This window comes from Monopterus albus, unplaced genomic scaffold (assembly GCF_001952655.1).
Source record: "Monopterus albus unplaced genomic scaffold, M_albus_1.0 scaffold52.1, whole genome shotgun sequence".
NCBI classification, from domain to species: Eukaryota; Metazoa; Chordata; class Actinopteri; order Synbranchiformes; family Synbranchidae; genus Monopterus; species Monopterus albus.
Window position 1 is genome coordinate 1379311 of NW_018127932.1, and position 24969 is coordinate 1404279.

The 24969-nt window shown below is 40.8% G+C and overlaps 1 protein-coding gene across 2 annotated transcripts in view; it reads left to right on the plus strand.

Moving 5' to 3' along the window:
* The window catches only part of marchf8 (membrane-associated ring finger (C3HC4) 8), a 68412-nt gene that overhangs the window by 13777 nt on the left and 29666 nt on the right, over nt 1-24969 (plus strand). For both annotated transcript variants that reach the window (XM_020601540.1, XM_020601539.1), the window contains exon 2: nt 7199-7396. In XM_020601540.1, the coding sequence (XP_020457196.1) occupies nt 7301-7396 (96 nt within the window). In that variant the 5' untranslated portion in view covers nt 7199-7300. The remainder of the gene's footprint in view (nt 1-7198; nt 7397-24969) is intronic.

Below are 24969 nucleotides of genomic sequence, written 5' to 3' on the forward strand. Positions count from 1 at the left end.
AATCATTGCTGTTGCTACTGGATACCCAGATTTCCACTGGGATCAATAAAGTATCTATCTATGATTTTTGTGAAATGTATCTACAGTGTAAGTGACTGCTCTGTTTAAGAATTTCAGTTCCTGTCTCCACATTCTGGTTTGAGGCTCTCTTCTTCCTGCTTCTGCTCTCCAGGTCATTTAATTTAGCTCTTCCACTCAAATCATTACTTTTCCTGCTTGTTCTGTATTCTGTTATTTTTCCTTTTAGATATTTTAGTTCCTTGTCACGGCAGCTTGTGAGGTTATCGGAGAGAGAAGAGCCTTTGGACAGTAAAGGAGGATTTTTGTTTTTTCACCAGAAAACTCAGAGTACTGCTTTTACTGTTGCTGGTCTGGCTGCATTACGCCCATACGACTATAAAGTGTAGCATGCTATGGAACTGGATCTGAAGCCTTTTATATTCCTTATTCAGTCCAAGGTTCAGGTCTCAACCTTTGTAAAAATGAAAAAAGTTCTCGTTAAAAAATTCAAACACTCATTTTGAGATCTGTAATCAGCTTTTGTTAGATAACAAGGCGGAAACACTGCAGTTTTCAGTAGCGACCTTATGTGCACGGCAGTAGACAACAGCTGTCCATTTGTCCTTTTGTGTAAAGTACTCAGGGAATTCATGTTAATTAACTATAAGATACAGCTAATATAACCTACTGCTGGCAATGTTTTCCATTTCAACTGGTGAAGCTATCTTTGCTGTATAAAAACACAAGGTCCTCTGTATGAATAGTTTATGTTGCTCGTTGATTAAAGATTAATTCAGACTTTAGTAAACTCAGGGTCTTTACCCACCTGAAACCAAATTCAAAATAGAATTGGTGCCAACTGTAATGATGCTGCAATTCAAGTTTGAATCATGCTTTATGTTTGCACAGTAATGTGCTTTCACAGTAGAGTATGTGCAATTTAAGATGGAACTCGTAGGTAAATGTGGCCTTGGATCCAAGTGTTAGAGGAAAATGTCGTCTTGTTGAGAGTGAGATGAGAAGATTGATGCCACTTCTTGCTGTTCAGTTCAGCCCAGGTCTATTTAGCATCTTTTAAGTGCCTCAGCATGTTATAGCTTGTTTGTTGATTCTGCACTGAAGTCGAACTGTGAAAATGGCAAGTTGTACAGTTAGGTATAATTTCTTTTCTTCCTGGAGTCTCTGTTGTGTGAAGCCTGTCAGACTATTCCTCTAACATTCTTCATAATGCTTTACACGTAATAAGCTGCCACAGCCTCTGAGTTCTTGGCATCAGCTCTCGCTACCAAGCCGGAGCTGTGGTGTCTTGAGAAACAGAAACCTAGTCAACACTATCACCTGATTTTGGGACTCGAGTTGAAGCTTGGTTAGATGAAATAATTGATCGTTTTATTTTTGGTTGTAAGTTGGAGGATTCATTTTACAAACATGTGCCTTCTGAGACATTAGCGTAAGATTTTGATGTTAAAATATGAAAAACATTTTGGTTTGTCTGTTTTGAGTTTTATGTCACTTTCCAGTGAAACCAAATGAATAAAACTTCTCTTCTTGGGACCTTTTGGAAAATAGTTGGTGAGGGGAAATGTTAAAGACAGTTTTTTTTTTTTTTGTTTTAAATGTCTCTGTCATCTTAGTGATCAGAGTCTCTTCTTGTTACTACACTGAGCCATGAATTCAGTGAAAGAACTGTGACTAAGTGAAGTATTTAAGTGAACTGTGAAAGGGCCACTTCTGTGTATTCAGGGCAGCGTTTATTCTGGTACGTGTTTACTGTAAATTAATGAGTCCTCCTTCCTTTATTTATTCCACTGGGCTTTACAGCAGAGGAAGTTTAACAGGGTCCAGTATGTGTATCTATGCAAATGTGCATTTTATCTTGTTTCTCTGTCTGTTTTTGCTCTGGTCATGTCATTCACACCTCCTTTGCAGCTGAAAGAGAGAGCGTAAAGGACATTTTGGTAAAATCCTACAGACATTTTTAGGCTTTTGAAAGAAGTAGCAGCTCTTGTGTTTTCCCATTCAACAACCCTGTTTATCCTAGATGTCTTTTCAAACTCATTTCCCCAACCACACAGTTAATCACATCCAAACTGTGACTCATTAGCATATAATCAAACAGGATACATATAAATGCTTTTGATTAATCTGGCATATAAGGTAAACACACATGGAGACGCCACAGTAAAGTTCAGACCGAACTAGTGCTGATAAATGATGCAACTACATTTTAAATGACAATGAGCTAAAAAATTATGATAATGTATTCTCAGTATGAAGAAGTGTTCCAGGTCTATAAGCTCAGCGCGGCACAGGCCCTGTGTGTTTGTTTGTTTGCATACTTATAAAATTATACAGCTTCAAGTGACGGTTATATTATCCAACAGTTTAAGGTTTACGATTAAATTTGTTTTACAATTTATTCAAACTTCTGAAAAACTGCAGTGCCAAATTTGATCGTGTTAGTTTGAGGAAGTGAGCTGCAGCAGGCTTTATCAGAGGACTCCATCAGGTTTTACCGACCACACTGTTAATGTGTGAGCATGTGCGTGCTGGCAGGGTATAAAGTCCAGTTACTGCTGCCAGCACAGCTATGACATCTGTGCCATGATGAAATGAATGCCCCTCTTCCCCCTCCTGACTTGTATCTTTCAGCAGAGGCACAAGTCCAACATACTGGCATATTTGTAAAGTCCCTCCTCTCATACTGTCAAAAGATTCAGCGACAAAGTAACAGATGATGGAGCAGCAATCAAAGCTAGAAATTACGTTCTCAAGCATTACTCTGTACCTGCCAAATGAACACTGAATACATTTCTGTACAAGTCAAAATGATGAGAAGTGTCTAATGAGGAACTGGAATTCATAGTCACATCAGTACTTTTTTCAGTATCCGGACAATTCCAAACAAGCCTATATTATCACTGTACAAAACATTTGTGGCCAAATATGTTTCTCCTTTTGTAATGAAGCTACAAAATGCATCGGTTTAACTCACTGGAAATCCATAATATAGCTCTTTAATCCGATATTTTTAAACCTATATATTGATCTGATTTATGCTGTAGGTGTCTTGCATAACCCACCAATCCCCTGCGGAGACACCTTTTTAGGTATATACAACGTAGTTGTGATACATTTGATTGATTCACAGCCAAGTTTTTCTGTCTGGCTGCACATCAGAACGGAAGAAGGGGCTGTCAGCCGTATCTCAGGCCTGAGCTGACAGCAGGGACACAGAGGGACCTCTTGGCAAACAGAATAACAGCAGACCTCAGCTAAGCAGAACGTAGAGGAGACAGGCCTGTGATTTACCTGGCTCAGGAGCACAGAGGGGTAGAGCCGGGGAGACGGGCTGAATTGTCTTTCTTTAAAATAAACGGACCTCAGTGGGAGAACAGGAGCCGCAGTAGATCTTGATGGTCCACTGCTTACATTAAAACTCTTAAAAAAGAAATGATGTACCTAGCTGCCCTGGTGCTGGTTACACCTGCTGTTTATAAGCCTATTTTAACACAAGTGTTTACTAAGTGGAGGTATGAATGGCTAAATTAAAATTGTTTGTACCATAGAAAATAATTCTTAGGTGATTTGAAACTTACTGAGCAGCTTTTTAATAATGATGTCCTCTTTTCTCCCTGCATTTGCTCTCCAGAAATTTAAATATGCTCTTCCAAAATGGGTGCACGACCTGCTTGTATCTACCTTCTGTTTACTCAGTCTCTCTCTTATCGTCCCATCACACACACGGACAATGTAACAACATCTTGTCAACACACCTAGTTCTCTTGGAGCCAGCCATGCATTAATTTATAAATAAATAAATACTTAAAGGACAATGCTACAGATGTTTCCAGCAGCACTAGCTAGTTTAATGGTGCAACTCAACCTGAAAATCACAAGTAATAGCTAGTAGTTACTGAGAGCTTAGAAAAGAATTGCAGTATTAATGTTGTACTTAGTAAAAAGCCATACTCACAGTTTCATCTAACCAGTCAGAGGTGCATCCATTTATCCCACGCTATCGTCCCCAGGCTTAAACTGACCCCAGGAGCTGCTGCCATGGCAACAGGTCAGTGTCAGAGGGGAACCACGGGAGGCCTGTGATGTGCTGGCATGCTGCTGGAGTTGTAGCTTTTAATATTGTTGCAGTGAACTCTGACTGACAGCTGACCCAAAGGACACACACACTGGAAAAGCCCTGCCCTCAGATCCAAAGGCTTTACTGAAGGCTTCATTGACAGATCTGAGCTTATCATATTTACTCCTTTGATGTGGCTGTACCTTATTTATTAATCCTACAAATATTTACATCATAGCACTGATCTGAAAGTCTACTGTATATACATGATTTTTATATGTTGTGACCATGTAGTCCTGACAGTCTACCCAGGACATCTCTCACCCCATTAGTGCAACCTCTCAGTCCAACAAAGGCAAAGACACAATGCCAATTAAAAGACTGCAGGATTTTACTGCAGTTGTTATTCGTTAGAGGTACAGTAATGAGCTGGATGTTGCAGCAGCAGTCTGTGTTGTGGGCACAATGATGGATGCTGTTGGTTGTTCACTTGACTGCTGCAAAAACATTTGAATGAACTACAAGCTCTGCGAATGTAGTGCACAACTACACGACACAGACCATCTTTGATTTAGTTACTTCAGGAAATAACCCAAGAACGCCCACTTTGTAACTGATGCAAACATTTGTCTGAAATATAAGCGGCGCTTTAATGGTGCTAAAATGTGATGACTGTGTCTCTGACCCACATTCATTTACTGTAACTCATTAGCCCTCACACACATAGAACTGACCTGCATCCTTCAACCATAGCTCATGTAGTCACAGCAAGGTCACATAATGACTGATGATGCAGATAAAATTAACAAAAGGGATTCAATTACTTTACTGCTCTGGCATTCAAGTCAAGTCCACTTGACTTCAGCGGGAATGGAGAACAGTGTGCTGACAAAAGAAGTCAAAGTCAGTGTTTATTTGTCTTATGCACAGTTAGGAAACGTGTTTCCTTGTACAATGAAATTCTTACTTTGCCGTCCACACGAATGCCACAAAATACAAATGAAATATAAAGTAGATGAATAAGTAACACAAAATCTAAGGCACTTTAAGCAGCAAATGCAGCAATATAATAAAAATATTATCTAATAAGAGAATGTGTGCTGCACGGGAGCAGCATGTGCAGCAGTCAACAGTCAATGTGCAATTATGCATGTGCAAACTGAGAATGTAAACAATACAGGTCGTCAGTACATGACGTATTTCCTGGTAACAAACTCCTCAGCTGTTTAGGAGTCTGATGGCAGAGGGAAAGAAAGAGTTTTTCAGTCTGGAGGTCCTGCATTTTACACTTATGAACCTCCGGCCAGAGGGTAGGAAGGTGAATAGTCCATGCTGGGAGTGGGTGGGGTCCTGGAGGATGGAGGCAGCTTTCCTACGCACCCTGCTGAATGATTGGTGACTAGATGCAAACAGACCATCTTAACTTTACATCCTAACTTGGGTAAGAGTAGAGCTGGTAAAGCTGGCACATGCAGCTACAGTACATCTTAATTTTTAAAAAATGTAAAATAGAGATCGAGGTTTGGGTTTAACATCACCTGCAAAGATGAGTCACTTTGCACCAGCATCTAAAGAACATAGTCCTCAACCACCCTGAACTCTACACACACAGTTGTATGTCGTGCGTCACACCGTCTAATATAAATGTTTATTTTCCTCTGGCTCACTGTTGTGTAACACCTTTTGTGTTTCACAGCAAGCAAACACACTTTGGGTTTTACTGGCTTATGAATCAGCAGTGCAAGACAGAAATGTCAGTTTTGATTGAAATCTCCTGCGTACTTATTTTCCACATTGTGATATTGAGTTAACCTTGCTACTGTATGAACTCACTTAATGCAAATATAAGGATATGTTCAAGCATTTATCCAGTTATTACAGCTGCAATAATGAATCAATTAACTGATTACTTGAGTGACAGAAAAATAATCATCTATTTTGACTTTTTTTTACTGTTGTGTAAAAAAAGAAAAAGAATCCTCAACCAGGAGCTGTTTGTAAATCACTTCTGGTTGAGTGGACACAACTGATCCAGGCAATCAGCAGTGGGTAGGGCAGGAATAGTTGGAAAGCAGGCAGGGCAGCCGCCCTGGAGGGCTGGAATCGCCCACCCCTGCCCTAAATAAAAGTAAAACAAAGAAAAACCATAGGAGCAACAACATTTTAAAATGTGGACGGCGGTGGGTGTGTGTGTGGATGTGTGTGTGTGTGTGTGTGTGTGTGTGTGTGTGTAGGCTGGTGTTACTCATGTTGTAGGGATGTGAATCTGTTTACACAGTCGCACTGTGAGGACTCAACAATGAACAAAGGGCAATAGAAATGTAAATCATTACATTTTACTGATGACTTGGTTTAAGTTTGGGGTAAGTCTCCAGGAAACTGATTTTGGGATGTTTCAGGGTTCACACTTGGTTTAAGGGTTAGGCTTAGAATTAACTCAGAAAGTTCGGGTGTATGCATCTTTATCAAGACTAGATCTCTCACCTGTTTTTTGGTACTGAGCTGAGACTTGAGCTGTTGCATGAAAAGCTGATTTGCCTGCTGACTCTGTTTGTGAGTTACTGTACCTCTCCAGCTTGATAAACCTTATCAGTGATGAAGTGTGAACCCGTGTGGCATTCTTTGTCCTAAGCCCACTCTGCTCCCTGCCTAGCTCCTCGCTATCTATGCTGGTTTCTGATAACTCCCATCTGCCTGTTTGCTTTTTGATTTCTTAATCCTACCATTTTCATACTGCTGAGCTGTATGAAAGCACACAGCTTAGTGGCGAGAAGGAGCTAAAGCTTAATTGCTGTCAGTAGCAGTACAGATGGCTGCATTAACTGAAGTTAAAATGACCCATTTGTAAAACCTCTTGTGTAACTCCCCAGGACAGCCCCATACTGCTGCTGCTTTTATGACTGCCTGTCTGAATCTATCCATGAACAACAGTTACAGATCAGTTCGTTACAGTTCATTACAGATGCAGTTATTCCAGTTCAGACTTCTTGTTCCTTATTGTGGACTTTGAGCATTTCAGCCCTTCAGATCCAGTTATATAAGGGCTTGTTATAGATAAGATGAGTGTGATTTTCTTCCCTTGCAGCTAATCTCAGTGTGTCCTTTGTGTGTCCTCTGCAGGGCGGCGTGTGTGAGGTGTCGCAGTTTTGGACCATCATGCCCTTTGCTCTGGCAGTGGGACAGGAAGTGTGTGTGTGAGCGTCCCTGCTTGGCTCTGCTGGGATGAATATGCCACTGCACCAAATCTCTGTCATCCCCCGTGATGTCACTTCATCGCGGGTGTCCGGCAGCTGTAAATCTAAGGACAAGGACAAGCAGGTATGTGCCAAGTTTAAAGGCTACATCCGGTCACTTAAGGCTGGGAACACAGCTGAGGATTGCTTTATCCCATTAAATGTAGTTTTGTATCCTAAGTTGATGTGCAGACTAATTTAATATCAAAGACACTGTGTATGTATAATATTTACACAGGTTTAGCAGAAAGAGAAAGAGGAAGAGCTATGAGCTTGTTCCGAAGAAAGAGGAAGAGATATGACACACTTGTTTGTATTTAACTGATAAGACCCTTTAGTGGCTGTAGGAATTTTAAGTCTTGTCCACTGGGAGAGCAGTGTAACATTACTGTATATAGAGTGACAAAGATGGATGATAAAATGTTGAACTGCTGTTAATTTGTTTGGTTTTCAACCTATGTCAGTGTTGGGTTCTTTGAAGATGATATTCATTCCCTGATCTTAAACAACTGGAATCACGATGATGAATGTCCCTTAAACTTAACAAAGCAGAAATTTTGACTCAAAAGATTGTTTTCCTCAGATCATAACATGCTTTTGTGTCAGAGAAGGATGTATACTATTTATTTTGGAGGATTTGTTAAAATGTTGATTTGTTATTTTTAAACAGTGATATCTAAAATGCATGCATGTGGGTTTCTATGAATAATTAATACACATGATTCATAGGTTTCTGCATCTCTGAACAAAACTCCAGAAAAACTATTCCTTTCCTCCCTTGAGAAAACAAGCCATTGACTGCCAGTCATTATTACACTACAAAGAATGGTTCTCTCAGTTGTATCACAACAAACAAAGCCGCATTAGCTCTGTCACTGTTTTGTTTAATCATTGTTTCAGGTGCATGTGTTGAGTGTTTGCATATGAGTAAGCAGAGCAGAACGTAATCGCACGGTTTCCCACACACCCTCAGGAAATAATGTTTACCAGATGCCTTAAAACTTGACTGTCATGTCTGTTATTGATTTATTTTGTTTTTTATGACTCAGTTACATGGAAAAAAAATACATGAACCTACTGATTACAATGCAGAAAGATTGGTCGTAATATGATGGTTACCCTGGGTGTTCTGTCATTTTGTTTCTCTGACAAACAAATGATTTCTGTTCTGTCTGTGGACAGAGCAGAGGTTTTGAATCTAATGAGGCTGGTGAAAGTGTCGTCTGCTTTTCCAGTTGTCTATAAAACTGCCTCTAACACATCTGGTTTTGCAGTTAAGTGGTTGACTCCTAAAGGTACCACATGCAGGATTTTTTCACGGTGTAAATTATCAGCAACTTCAGATTTACAAAATCAATCGGTGATATCACATAGTTGGAGAACTTTTGTATCAGTCTCTGCTGCTGTTTCCCTGTCAAAGTTTTCCTAAAATATCTGGAAGCATGGAGATCTGTCTGTTTGGCTGCTGCTTATACAGGAGAATATTAGTGCCATATTTGAAAAGTTAATCTGGGCCTACCACTGATTTCTGATTGAAGCATTTAGATGTCATTCTTTAAATTCTGACTTTTCTTAGAATCCAAAGATTACTCTCAGGAATCCTTAAAACTTCTGGACTTCTGAGTTGATTACATTCAACTCATCAGTAATGATGGAAAAAGTCAGGTATACAATGATGAAAGCTTCTGTTCTCATTCTCACATGCAACTTATCTTTTTTACTTTGTTTTCTGCCTTGGTTTCTTTACTCAAGCACCATCAAACACCTCAGTGAAGTGCTCTCAGAGTCCAGTTGCTTTTTTCTGAGCACTAGAACAAAGCAAGGTGTTGAGACAGGCCTGTGGTCTGCCCTTTCTCCTTGGCCTCGTCAGATCACAGTAGAGTCTGGGCACTAAGTGCAGCAGCACAAATGTTCTTCAGAGGCTTCTTCACGCTACATATGATGCCGTGTTTCATCCATGTGACATCTCACACAAGCTGTAAACTGATACTGACGTGTTTTACTGTACTCATGCGCTTCCCTAATTGTTCGTTAGCCTAATTTGTGTTTATTGTGATGCTGAAAATTATGCCATCACTGCAGAAGTGAAAATCGGCTGTGATTAATTCCAAAACTGGTTTCATATTGTTCTATTGGTTACATCAAATTTGCATAGCTTAGAGACCTTTAGGTGAAATTCATGCTCAACAGAATTATGGAGTTTAAAAGCATTTGTAGCAAGGTTACCTTAGTCTGATGGAGAATGAAAGTCAAACTGTGAACTTAATGTCTGGAGGGCATTTGGTTTCCGTGTTTGCTAACCATGCAAAGATCCAACCCTGCATCTCTCTGTTCAGCACCTCTCTGTCTGTCTCCTGCTGACTGAGCCTCCCTGTCCCCCTTGAGGAATAAATAGATAAACAGCAGCGATTCCCATCGTCTCTGTGGGACCATCAGTAGAGTGGAGAAAGGAGGAAAAGAGGAGAGGGAAAACAGTGAGGGCTGACTTTGAATGCTGATCATCTTCAGAGTCCTGGAGGTGTGTGTGTGTGTGTGTGTGTGTGTGTGTGTGTGTGTGTGTGTGTGCGTGCGTGCTCAGAGTTTAGTAATAGAGCACAGGCCCATCTGGCCCTCTTAGACAACACAACTTGTCTTTTAGTGCCTCAAGAAAAAAAGCAGAACTTTCCTCTACTTAGAATTCAGAGTTAGTCAGCGGCTCCTTTAGAGATCAACACATCTTTAACTGTTACTGGCCCCTCTCTGGCCTCCGGCTCCACTCAAGTTCATTTGTCTGGTTTGAAATCCTCTTTGGATGCGTCCTCGTGGGCACTTTGTCTCTACACTCTGGTGCTCCATTTGTGTCCTCAACTCATGTTTGTGTGCATAAATTGAGGTTTTAGCAGTAGTTTTAAAAAGAGCATCAAAAGACTTGGAGAACAAGAGTTTTATTTTCTGCAAAGAAAAACAAGTTCCCTGACAGTTCTCAGCCTTGGGAAATAATGTGGTCAGATTTATTTGAGTCTGGGGTTTTTGATAAGGTGTGCAGCAAATGGATTATGCATGAGTTGACAATAAAGTAAGCTCTGATGCAGGAAACACAGGTAGGAAAAGGAGAGAAGCACACTTTTCTGCTTGATATGTGTAAGTAATGCAGTCTATCTGGGAAATGCACCCTGAGCTGTCAGTGTTTGTTTGTTTGTTGATAAGTTCTTTTTAAACCTGATTTGCAAATCCACTCTGGCGTTTTTACTGTAAGTATGATAATTTACATGAGCAGTATGTGATTATGTCCAGCAAAAAATAGCAAAGCTTCAGAGGATGCAGCTGTGTCTTTCATTTTCATAGTCACGGTTGGACTTGTATTAGTGTCAAGAAGAAGTAAGTGAGGCCTTTGCTATTATTTGCATTTCTGAATAAACTTGCCATGAGATATGGGCAGGTCTTTAATAATAATTATGAACAAACACGGTCTATTTTAACTTTTAACATAGTTAATAGTGCTTATTAACAGGTTGTAAAAAGAATCAGTGTAATTGGAGAAAGGAGTTAGCAAACCTGGGGTCCAGTCTCTGATACAAGATGGAGGTGTGTGTTATAGGCTGCTCTGATTCATAAAAAACACACAGCATGTTGAGTTTGCTATTCACAAAAAGCATTCGCTTCACAAAAAGAGATCCCAGAAGGCTTGCAATGAAGAATTGTTGAACTGCATAAAGCTAGAAAGGATTATGAAGTTATCTCCAATATTCTACAGCTGAACAAACTGTCAGCAGAGATGATTTAGTGCTGTGGCTACTCTCCCTAAAAGTGGACACCCAGCCAAGATGACTTCAAGGGCACAAGGCAGAATGATCGATGATGTTAAAAAAAAAGCTCAGTAATAGCTAAAAGCTGAAAGGAATCTTTGGAGCTGGTTTGGAGCTGGTTAACATGTCTGTTCATGAGGCTACTGTGTGCAAATCGTGGTGCATGTTTGAAGTGTGTGGTTGCAGAAATGGCCAATTCCACAGTGCTGACACTTTCTTTTTGCCACTGTATATTTAGCAGTACATATAGTTTAGTACATATACTGTATATGACTGCACAGACTGAGCACTGTGATACTTGATACCCGCCCTATTGATGCAATTTTTATGAACACTGGAAGCTTTGTCCTTCAGTAAGCGTGTGTTCGATCCAAGGACAGAGAAGACTGTGTGGCTCTGCTCTGATGTTGGGTGGTTTGATAACAAGCACAGCAGAGTTCCTGGCCACTGATGGAGCGTCTCTGGTATTTGTAGCAACCCAAGATCAAACACTGACCGCCACAGAGGAAACTTTCAACACAGCCTCCAGGCGAGGCAGTGAACATTTATTGTGTGTCTTTGCTGATTTAACTGAGCACTGTCTAATACTGCTCTCAGCCTTATATTGGTTACTTGCCCACTGCTGCCTTACATAAGGCCATGTACATATGCATTGAGAGCCGCTGTACCAGAGTCAGAAGTAATTCGGAGTAACTTGTTTTTGGTCCTAGGATTGAATGATGTTTGTCCACCACTATTTGGCTGAAATGGCAGATAACAGCTTGTGTAAACTTTATCTGTAAAATATTGTGCACCCGTGCTGTTTGTTGAATTTCTACAAATGTGTTTAAAAATATTTGAAAAGATGTTTCTCAGCCCTGAGGCAGAGAAACATTTTCCAAACACTAAGTGCATCTAAACTGTTCAAATTGGTCCCCCTCCACTGTGCCGTGCCCAGGGGCTTACAAATGGAAATTCTCTGACAATTCTCCAGAAAGCCCTGGGGTTAAGTCAACTAGGCATGTTGTGCTCTTACTGTACATGCATGTTAATCCAGTGCATATTCAGGTTACACAAATGTAAACATTGGTTCATATGTTCTCTTGCACCATCTCTCACACACATGCAGTACACACACACACACACACACACACACACACACCTTTAAAAATTAATCAATCTTTATTGTCCCCGAAAGAGGGGACATTTAGGTGAACACAGACAATCAACAACAAAATCAAGCAACGTTATCACACAGCATATATTTAAAAAAAGAGCTGAGACATTTACAAATTTAATTTCAGTTAGTCAAATTTGTAGCAAGTATTTAGCAGGGCCACCACCACTGAGACACAAAGGATTCCGTCCTTTTAGGAACCCTAATTGGGGTAAGTCAATGTTGTGTATGTTTACATGCCACTTGCTGAATTTAGAAAGATTTCACAAACTCTTTGTAGCTGCTGATAGTAAATACAAATCTGACTGAAAGCTGAAGAATGTTTCTATGCCTCAGTGCCAGTGATAGCCGTTGCTAGAGGCGTTATGTTACTGAGTTGTCCGTCCGTCCATTTGTCCGGCTGGCCCGTTCTTGTGAACGTGATATTGCTTGAAAACCCTGAGGGGAATATTGCACAAGTGTTCACTTGGACTTTGGCAGAGGCATGCAACCACAACGCAGTAATTCTACTTCTGTATGCTGGTAGCTGTACCTAACTCAACCTGATGAATCTCATTAGCGTTAACAGTTATTTTTAATGTATCTTTTTTGTGTATTTAATCTCAAAACATATTGCCATGACAAGTTACTGAAATGAAATGTTACATTTGCACTTTGCTTGTTTTGTCTGAACAAAACCCAAAGATATTCAATTGACAGTGATGGATAATATAGAAAAACTGAACATTCTCACATTTGAAAAGCTGAAACCACCAAGTGTCTGGCATTCCTCCTTGATAAATGACTTAAACACTCAACCTAAAGGATTCACAGTGTATCTTGTCTTGTCTCCTTCCATCTCACACTCTGAGTCTCTGTTTCTGCAAATGCACATTCAGGGACACCCAGGTTGCAGGTACACACAACGCACATACATGCCAGCAGCTGGTGTTTTTAGTCAGCCCGTCTGTGCAGGACTTGCACAAATCTCCTGGTAGACCCGGCTGTGCCAAGCCACTTGAGGCTGAAGTGTTAAAAAAAACATAATTAAATGTGGAAGAACTGACATGATGGCTGGGTCTTTAAGGAAATTGACTGCTGTGAGAAAGGACTTAGCTTCACCTTGTTAAAGATTTCATTTCATTAGCCTCCGTGAAGGCTCCACAGGTTACTTTACTTTCTTTTAGTAGCTGTGACACTTTGCACTATATTAAGTTCCCTATGTGCAATTACAGTTGACTCGTAGCAGCAGAAAATAGACTTTGAAAGGAATGGCGAGAAATAATTACAGTCGCCTTAGCTTCTCTCTAGAGATGGCAAATATTGTGTGATACAGAGTCAAAAGAGAGCTTGCTTTGTCTCTGATGTGAGGCAGTGTGTGTCCTCTGCAGTGTGTTTTTCATCACTTGGTTTCATAAGAGCATGTATTAGTGGGGGGAGAGAGAGAGAGTGACATTCAGAGGAGACATTATCTTCTAATTAGCCAGTTGCTCTTCTGCCTAAGATCATCTCCACAACACAGACGGCTCCAAAGCCACAATTTAACAGTGAACAAGTAAATATGTCTATATTATTAGGGGCCTGTATAGACTCACATCTATACAGGAGGCTGTTTTCAGATGTTCCTTTAAGGAAAATATGCCTTCAAATGATAATCTCATGATTTACATATTAGGTGGGCGGGTGTATAATCTAATTCAACAGATGTATAGTTATTATCCTACTAACCTACAGAAATGCATTCAGCCTGTCACACACCAACTGCAACTGAACTCAAAAAAAGCTGTTGGTTGTGAAAGCCACTGATTTTGTCAAAGTGAACCAATTAAATTAGTTACCAAGGTGCATTTCTCAGATTTCTGTTGTAGGGGTTACTGTATTCGAGAGCACAGAGACACAAGTGAAGAGCCAGCAGATCAAGGAGACGAGCAGAAAGACGGAGATTAAGTCATTTCCAGGAGGGAGACCTGAAATCACCACATGAAAGGCTGAGTCTGTTGGACCTGTCTCCTCTGTGAGACACTGTTGCCCGAGTCTCTGCTCTGTTCTCCAATCCTGTTCATTTCTCTGGAAGGTGTCTTCGTGGGGTGTCTGAGGCTGATGTGGCCTGTGACATGCTGATTTGGCTCCTGTGGCTTGCATGGCCTCAACATTCAGCCACTGCCAACCAGATCAGTGGTGGAGGCTGTCTGAGCTTTCCCACAGTGCTCATTATGTCTTTTTTAAGAGACACTGCAGATGTTTCCCTCACTGCAGCCTGTCGTCTAGCTCTGCAGTCTGACGCACAATGGATGCCTAATGTATGCTATTCAAATGGAGCCATATGCCCCAGTTGTGTAATGAAAAATCTAATAGGACTCTGCGTTCTGTCGTACTTTGTTGTTGTGGTGGCCGATATGCATGGGCGCACACAGGCACATAATAAGTCTCTTGTGCATTAAGTGACAGAGTGGACAGTCATATGCTTGTGCTAGTAAAATATGATAAGTGGTCGACCATTTAGAGGGGATGTTTGCGTCATGAACGCTCATAGGCGCATCTTGTCATGAGTCTGCATCTTATTTTTGTACATTCCCCATTTCTTAAAATGTTTTGATCTTTCTTTATCCAACTTCTCCTTTTCTCCCTCCTCATACAACCTCATCTAACCTCCTCCTCCATCATCCTCACATGGGGTTAACCAGGGAAAGATTAGCAGAGTTAATCTTTACACTTATAGATTCACTGCTGTGACCACACTGTGAACTTGTTCGTTGGTGCTGTCTGGGGGAAACAGATGTCAAACGGCTGCAGATGTTGATTCAATCCCAGACTTTTTCACTCATCCGTTTAAAATGCAATAACTGCTTATGCTGTAATTCTGCTTCCATGGCCCATGTTGCACACAGTGGGATGAAGGGTGAGGTGATCAAACAAGGTAACATTGGGCGCATCCAGAACATTTCTTATGATCCCTTAGTGCACAGGAAAATGGTTGAAATTAAAGCAGAGACTGATGGTGCCATTATTACCAGTAGGGATGATGGCTAAAACTATTAAAATGAAACTCTGATTGTAATAATCCAGGTTTATCCCATTACATGTGTAACATAACAGTTTTAAACTCTGTTTTTGTGTATGATGAAAATGAACTGTAACCTTGCATAGACTGAGAAAAAATTAAATAGCATATGGGAGTAAACAGTCACAACCATTGATTTAGGCTTTCTTTTTCTCAGACTGAAACAGAGGGTTGGTTTACACTGATTGTTTACTGTAGATGGAATTTAAGACTAGAGGCTCCAGTGTAATTAGCATGTCCAGAGTCAGTATGAGAGACTGGAATAAGATTTAATCTAGGCATATGTTAATATAAGGATGCCAGTTAAATTTAGTTAAATATAATCCTCAGATTAAATTACTACATAGTAGCCTGTCTGTGTAGGCCGCCACAGGGGGCGTCATACTGTACATTATCCACAACATGCGTCAACAGAGGACACGTTTTCGGGGTGAAGCTAAAATCTGTGCACAAAGTTGGAAATGAAAACAGCCCAGCAACAGCCACGTGTAATATTTGCACAGAATGGTGACGTTTAAGAGCTGCTTTCAACAGAGTGAGCATTACAAGACGCTAAAGAAAAAAGAAATACATTGGGTTGTCACATATCATTAAGGCAAAAGCACTGTTGTATTGTTTCACTTTATCACATGGCAGAAAGTCAGACACAGAGAAATTAATATTTTTCTCCCAATTTGTAGCATGTCTTGTGCTTTTGGTCATTGTCTGTCTTGTAAGGTTTATGCTGTTTTAGGAAATGAAAAACATCAAAGCTTTAAATGCTGCATGACATTTTTTACTCAGTCTTGAGGCACATCTTCAATAAGCCAAATTGCTTTCACTCCCTCTTAAGTGTGCACAGTGCGGCTGTGTGATGTTGGGAATTACAGATATGAAATGGGAACATGATGTTGGCAGGTAATAAGGGATAAGGATCAGGATTGCTGACATATCGTACTACATTTGTATCCATGTCCTGTATATGTAAATACCAGTTCAAGACGAGAGTAAATTATATAGATAATAAGAAGCAAGAGTCATGATGACACGGGTCATAACCCATGAAGTGTGTTCGCAGTGCTTATGTTATTCCTCCTCAGCCTGTGGGTGGTACAGCTGCAAGAATTCACTAGTACCTGGCCTCTTGATGAGGTTTTCAGTGAGCACTGCAGGGTGCAGAGGACTGCAGCCGTGCACTGACATTCACCTCTGTCTACCAAGGGGAGAAACTGAGTGCAGGTAGAGCTCATTGAATGAGCACAGAGAGGGGGGCCAGGTGAGAGAACCAAAAAAGAAAGGTGAAAGAGAGCACAGTTAAGGTCTGTAAATATCAAGGAAACGAGATTGAGACAGGACCGTGTCGTTGCCGTAGAAACGGCACATAGACTGATTAAGAGTACCATTGGCGGGACTGATGTCGTACAGGCAGAACATTGAGAAATAGTCTGCTGCCTCAGCTTTGATTCTGTCTGAGCTGTCAAGTGCTGTACGTGCCAGAAGCACTGTGGTTTCCCACTTTGCTACTTCAATGAGCATTCAGGTACCGGGTTCTCCGCCATCTAAACCAGTGTCCTGTGTTGCAGCTCCCAAGCCTTTGCATGAGCAAACTGAATCAGAAAAGTGTCTTATCTGTGAAGTTGAGGTGAAGCCTATTTGTAACAGCAGGAGCTGTGGATACTGTCTGTCAGTCCTCTGTCGTTTTGATAGATGTGTTTATTTGTACCCACCACACCTTCCACACAAACCCATGGAGGCTGCTCCACTATCCATTGCCCCAAGTCATGCTGACAGCATTCAGTTTTTAGATGTATGAACACACTTTCCTCCCTGTCTTTCAGGGCTGTGGCCTCCCTCACACATGCTAATAGATTATGATGGTGTTATACTATATGTGCTATATGATTGTACAATTCCCTGGACTCTACTGGAGGAATGAACTCCATTCTTTCCAAAGATATTCCTTCATGTGGTGTTTCGTTGATGGCGGTGGAGACGCTGTCTAACACACCAGGCCAAAATCTCCCATAGGTGTTCAGCTGGGTAGAGATCTGATGACTGAATGCCATTCACATAATTTTCATACTGAGCTGGGTAGAGATCTGATGACTGTGAATGCCATTCACATAATTTTCATACTCATCAAACCGTTCAGTGACCCCTGGATGAGGGCACTGTCATCCTGGATTTGACCACTCACTTATTCAGGGTTTTCCTTTAATTTGTCATCCCTCTATGTGTGAAACATGAAGATCTCAGGCCACTGATAGAAGATAAGTATGATGGGCAAGCAAGCATAGAGAATGTGTCATCGCTATTGTTTCAATTCAAGGGAAAAACTCAATCTGTAAACTGCTATTAGCAAATTTAGGGTTAACAAACTCAAATTCAACTGCTTTTTCTTTTTTCCACAGACACATACTCTGCATACACTACACCCATTGTTTGTTTCAGTGTTGTTTAGCAAACGGGTTGTAGTTGCTCAGCTTCTTAAAAATACAGCTGGAAAAGGTTGTTTGAATGTTTATGTGAGGTTACCATAGTCATGTCTTCACCTTGAGGTAGCTGCTACGTGAATCTGTGTTTACATGTCATCCAACTTACACACACATACAAAGCTAGCCATGTGATTGAAAGCTGAACCTGCTATGCTAAGATGGACAAAGATGTGATGACACAGATTTGAACAACAGTATATTAGTGGCTGGTGGAAGAGGATCTGATGCATTGCTCCTGGTGCATTAGTGGCCGGTGGAAGAGGATCTGATGCATTGCTCCTATTGACTGTTTGAAGTAGTCTGACTGAATACAAAACATAGACTGCTGCTGATCTCCCAGGGAACTGGATTACTGCCCTGAACAAATAGCTGAAACCTGAGTGCAGATAATATGCACTTCCTGAGGACAAGATGCTGTTTCCATAAAGTTATCACTGGTCTTTCCCTGAGGATGTTTTGATATCTTTATTATTAGCTGGTTGATGCCTTTTCTCCCTGAAACTCACAAGGCTTGAAATTCTAACAAAAATGTTGCTGAACTTGTTGTAAGGCCTCAGGTGTGATGAAAAGGGTGGGGCAGAGCAGGAAGTGGAAAATAGCTGGAAAAGTCAAAAGATGTCATCATGAAAGTATCACCATCTGTTCCCTTCTGAGAATTGATTTCAGCCCCATTTCATGTGGAGAGTCCACTCGTTACCAGTGATATTTGCTTAATGCTGTCTGTACAAAGACCGAGGGCTGATCACACAAATATTGACAAGGTGAGATTGGAACAGTGATTGGAAGAAGGTTTGAGTAAATGGGGAGTTTGAGATGAAAATGTAGAGGTGATGGGGAATAGAAGAAAATGTTTTAGATGACAGCAGTGAGAGATGGATGTAGAGAAAATGTAAAGGTTGGAGCGTGGGTCGGCTTGAAGCGATGGGAATTTAACTTCATGCGTATCACTTCAAAAGGCTGGCTATAAACTGCAGCCTGCTGCTCTGCATGCATGCCTCCATCATTCTCTCTGTCTCTCTCCTTCTAACCTGAGGTGAAGTCGATCATTTCAGAGAATGTGTGGCCTAATAGTTATGGTTTGATATGCTGTGCCGTTTTTTTTTTTTCACAGAAAAGGCCTCTGTGTCCTGGGGAGCTTGCTCATTCAGTGCTGCATGAAAGCCTTAGCTCTGCACTCCCTTTTACTTCATGTGAGCAGCAGTAGTCAAGGAGTACAGCACTTTCAGATTGTGACATTACTGCTTCAACAGTTAAAACAACCCTCCAGGGGGAGAGTAAGAGTCAGTCAAAATATGTACCATTTAAACACAAGACTGTGGTTTCTAATATTGCTTCTTTTTTTTTTGCACTGTGATGTTACTCTCATCCATTTTACCATCACCATGCTACCTTGTGGTGTCATAAAAATCATCTGAAACAATTCAGGACAGCTTGCTGTGGCCTCATTGTGAGCCCCTCACAGCTGTGTCACGTGGCACTGAGCGATGCTGTTGGAGCATCATCCATATGAAGACGAAATGGGGGCAAACATGTTGATGAGCAGCAAGCTAGTTAGCATGTGAGACCAACATCTTGTTGCCCATCCATCGGGGATTACAGTGGAGATGTCAAACACAATAATAAGGTGGAAGGATGTGAAACACTATAGGATAAGGATAAACTAGTGTCTTTGAGTCAGTGCACAGCAGGTCTGAAAATCCTAAAATGTGCAGCTTGTCTGCATGTAAGCACACAAATAATCATCCAGAATATATACCGTGTTCACTTTATTGGGGATAGCGATACACTCTATTGCATTCTAATGGAACCGTTGTACCACAAAGTTTATTTTTAAAATCCTATAATGTGCAGTTTTAGTTGACACTGCCATAGAATTCATCAAGGTCATAGTTAGTGGTGGTGCTGCTTAATATTTAAAAGTGTTTTTAATATTCTGCCCAATGTGTGTAAATAAGAGAACAAAACATCAGAAAGAGCCCTGAACATAATGTAGTCTAGTACGACAGCTCCTTTGACTATAACCTCAGTGATAAACATGACTGAATTTACACATTTGGGACAGTGTCATGGCTGTTTTGTTGGATTGCATTAGATTGGACAGGTGTAACTAACAAAGAGCACTTGAGTGTAATTTTCAATAAAACATGACTGAGTTCATATTTTTTGGGGTTTAAATTGAACCGAGTAGATATTTCAAGGCAATTCTTTAAAACAATGCCTTTTAAACTGAACTACCTAAATAAACAAAAGATAACTTTTCTCTCTGCTTTCCATATTGTTAAATCACTTTTTTTTTTCAGCTGACAATAAATAGCTAGGAAATTTATAATTACAGCACCACTAGAATAAAGCAGTTGCTCCAAGAATGAATTGGGGTATGTGCAGGAAGGACCAGGAGGGGGCAGTAGAGCAAACGGCGTATCTGAGCTGGTAGCCGCTCTGTCCCTCTATTCTTGCCAGGCCAGAGGATTTGAACCACTGACTGATTTGAACTTTTAATGTGTGACATCACTTAGTCTGTAGAGAGACATCTTGAGAGATTTTGACCTAAATGAAGCCTGCCTCCTCCTCTAACTTTGTGCTCTTGAATCTATTACAAGCAATTACAGCACTTGAATCCAAAATATTTTAGCTCTCTGGATTCCACTTCTGACTGGAAATTTGAGCCTTTGGGTTTGAACACTTTCAGGCATTCAAAATGCAAATGTACTTTTCAGCAAAGTGCAGGCATAAGTCTTGTAAGACGAACAGCCTTTAAATGCAAATTGGTGCTGCTACTCTGGACCATGTTTATCTGGCAGCAAAATGAGGCTGGACCTTAAAATGGTGATTGGAGTGGGTGGGTGGAGGACAGATTTAGTGCTCCGTCCTTCATCCATCATCAGAATATGGAGGTGGGAGAGGATGAGGTTACCTGCATCAGGTAGTTGTAGTGTGGATGAATGAATAGAGCCGCACCCCCCTGGTGTACAGCTCATAAAAGCAGCTAATGCTACAAACAAGCTGAGTTGTGAAGAAATGAAACTGTCTGAGGAGTTTGTTTGCTGTAGTCTTTTGTTCAGTGGCAAAACAACACACCTCTGTGGATACTGTCCTCTGATGGTAGGACTTGGGAGTTATAAATACTTCCTCTTTGTGTAGTTTGCTTTTGTGTGAAGAGGTGTGGCAGGTTTCTGTTTAGGTAGGGGTAAAGCAGTTCATCCTCCTTTTATGGAGACAGTATTAATATAAACGCTGTCTAATATCTGATATGTTTTACTGAGGTTATTTTGACCTAATGACCATCCGTGAAGGCAGGGATGGAAGGTTTAGATGCATGAGAGGTAGCTTTGTAACCACAGGTGTGTTTCTCTGGCAGAAGCCCCCTTCGGAGGGTTTACATCCTGCAGGGAAGCTGCGTACGACCCTGAAATTCTGATCAGATCTTTGAAGGCAGAAAAGTAAAAGCGCAGCTGTTGTTGAACAGGATATTATTGTATTCTGAAAGTGTATTTGCAATGCAGACTTCTCCACCTGTCCAGGATCAGTAATGGGACACCATCTGTTTAACAGCAGGTGATGAGTGATTGATGTCATAGCTAGCTGACAAGGGCCAAAGTGAGTGAGGTGAGTGTTGAGGAGGGGGGTCCATGAGGTCGTTCCTGCAGTGATTCACATGGACGATGGATCTAAAGAGAGTTTTTGAAGCGATTGTTTCTGAAAAGTCCTCTGTTCTTTACTACAAAGGCTGAAGAAGTCTGGGAAAATAAAAAGCAGACTTTACTTACCACTGTTTATTCTACATTTTTATATGAGAAAGAGATGATATCCAACTTAATTACCCTCATCCAGCTACTGATGTTTACAAAAGACAGAGCTTCGTCTGCCTTTTTGATTTTACTTCCAAGAATGCATACATCTACTGTAATTACTCTGTCAGAATTAGCAAAGAGTGTTTATTCAGTTATACATATGAATATTTATGCTGGTGTTTTGCCCATTTTTGTTCATATAACATGGTCAGAGTAATTGTCTGATGCCGGAGATATCAGGTCAGCCAGGTCAAGAGTTAAAAAGCACAGTGAGCTTTGCCATCGTGGCTTTGTGTAGCTGTCTGAATCACAGTAGCTTCTGATGAGTCATTAAGCACACACATGCATATTGTGGAGGCTTAATTAAGTCAGCGTGATTTTCGTCATTCTCAGTAGCACTCGGAGGCAATTTAAGAAGCATTTTGGATTCATTGATCCACCCTGCTGAAAGCACAACACAGGATCTACAGTTCCTGCTGTTGCAGTGTGCTCCTTATATACCCTAATCCACTGCTCAAATACTTATCTAATTTAGAAGGTTATCGCTTGCCTCAGGTGTTGATGTGGATACAGATACAAAGTCACTGTTACATCGTCTATATAGGTGCTTTTTTGGGTCATTTTGGGTCCAAACACTGATAAACCAAGATGCTGGCAGACATTAAAAAGGAGGTTTGTGTAAACGCTGGTTACTTACATCAGTATGAAGTGATGCTCGTGTGTTCGTGTCTGTCCACAATGGGAATTAATGAGCCATAACCTGGAGCTTCCCGTACTTGTAATTCAGCAGCACTTGAAGGTCTGCTTTTCAGCTGTATTTTTCCCTGCGCTGGTCACTGTTGGCATGAGAGCTGGGCTGGGCAGAGAGTGTCACGTCTCGTTCCAGTATGAGGACTAAGTGGGTGATTTGGTGAACGTACATTTTGATAAGGAACGGTGCATAGCCACCATGGTTTCCCATATAAAATTATTTGTTACTATTGCCCACAGCTGAACCTTTCTCTGCAATGTCATGTGTGGGTGTTTTCCAGTAGTGGTGATCCAAACCTGTTTGTACTTGAATATTGTAGCAGTTTGCTTAAGTAGTCAGCCCAGCTATTCTTAGTAATGTATTCATAGGCATATGCTTTAATTTGCCTGTCACTGGGTAATCGCCTATGGATTTGATACCCAAGTGCATATCGTCCTTTTTGCTCATTTACTTATGTATAAATGCTGTAGTTCAGTTTGTTCTTGGATCTTTAAACCTGTTTTTTAAAAGCCTAAGCAGGGACATGGGCTGCAAATGAGCTTTCAGCTACACACCCCATATGCACTGCATCGGTTGACTGAGTGTGGTAATATTTAGCTGCATGTGGAGTTTCTACTTTGTGTTGCTGCTCCGATAAGACACTGTGACCCTGTCTCTCATCATGTTTCATCTAAGCACAGGGTGTTCTGCTCTGTGCCATAAAAGGGAGTCGTTCAGTAGTGGTACAGAACTCTACAGCTGGGAAACACTAGATAGAAGGCTGAGAAAAGGCTGTACATCATTGAATCCATTAAAATAAATTAAACATCTCTGATGTAAATGGGTCAGCTCAGGCTTGTTTGAGGCTCAATCAGGACATGACAGACTCAAACCCCACATCATGAAAAACTAATGTGACTGAATCTCCATACAATTTCAATTTCCGAAAAAAGTAAAACCTTTAAGAAAATATCTCTATAATTCTGGTGACAAAAAAGAGATTTTTTCAAACAGTGAGGTAATCCCAAATATCATTCTTTAATTGAATACAATTAGTCATTAATTAAGGTAAAGTTAAAACTTTGATATTTTCCTGCTTTGAACCTTATTGAAGACCTACAAAGGTCAAAACTATCTTTATGACGTTAGATATATCTAATAATTCATCCATCCTAACAGGTGCCATAATCAGACCAATGCTATTCTCTGTAACCTGCCTATCTTTCTTACCTTTACATTAGAAGGTCCTGCAGTGAGGCTGGCAACCTGTTCTGAAAGATTACCAACTTATTTTGCTCGACTGTTTGTGACAAGGAAGCACCACCTGCATCATTTGCAGTTATAGCCTGTTCTTACCTCAGCATAACAATCTGCCCTTCTTTGTCTTGCTGTCTTCCCAGGAGGCTTGATGACTGAATCATATCCCTTTGTCTTAAAGCATGCAAAGATTAGTGCTTCTGAAGAGACGATTGGAGGCATTGTGGTGATGTGCTGGAGATTAGTTGCACCATCTTCACCCTTAGACACTATTATCCTGAATGGATTCAGCAGTTACTTATACAAACCTCCTCACACAATGGAATCACTGGCTCTCATGTTGCCTGCTGTTACCTCATCACTTAACTGATGCCTGGATCCAGTTTCACACTGTTCATTTATAAACTACTAACTGCTATTCTGTGCACTAGCTCGTGTTTTGCTTATAAGGGCCTGTCATTTAGGATTAGTAGATGAGAGAAAATAGGATCAAATACCAGAGTAGCTTCAGTGGAGAATTTTGTTTTTGTGCAAAGTTTGTGTAGAGATGCACAGACCACCGGACAGCGCCTTTGTTAAGCACACATTAAAGTAACAGTATGTACCTTTTTCAAATATTTTTGTTGCAGAAATATGCTCCAAAACTTGTCTGAATGGAGAGGTGCTGTCGAAAACTCCAGTGACCCAGACTCATTGAACAGCCCTGACAGCAGTGCAGAGATATTGACTTCTAAAAGATTTTGTGTTTGGGATTAACCTCTTTAACCAGTCAGAGATTTTCAGTTATTTCTGCTTGATCAGTACATTTTGTTGGATTCTCATTTATTGTGATTTCATAATGACAAATATTTGAAGATTGGGCAAAGTGCAGTGAACAGGGAGCGCTGGTCAGAACAGATTGAGTTGGACCATCATGCTAGTGCTACCTTTAGTTACATACTGTAGCGTTAAGTACAGTTCCTTCATCACTTGATATTAGTACTAGGAGAAGTAAAATCAGCAGAAATATACAGACAGAAAAATTAGCACCAAAATATGCTTGTCTTTTGATCGTGTGATAAATAGCATGGCATGTGGTTGTGTCTGAGTGGTTGTGCTATGCTGTAGCTTTGCCCTTGAATACAGCCATGAGGATGCATGTAATAATATACCCTCTGTCATCTCTATTCCACCTCACATCCCTCTGCTCCTGCTGGGGATTGGTGGAGCCATCAGTAACGGTCTTTCTGATTGGCTGACGATGATAATGGTTTAGAGGTGCCTTGGTGGCAGACTCTTGGTCATAAAATGGTCCGATTCTAAGTGAGGAGGATGTGTGTATGTGGTAGTGGTGTTGGTCAGGTGTTAGAGGGAGGTGCTTTCAGGTTATGATCTGGGCAGAGCAGAGTGAGTCTATTTAAAGGACACCACCTCCCACTCATGAAT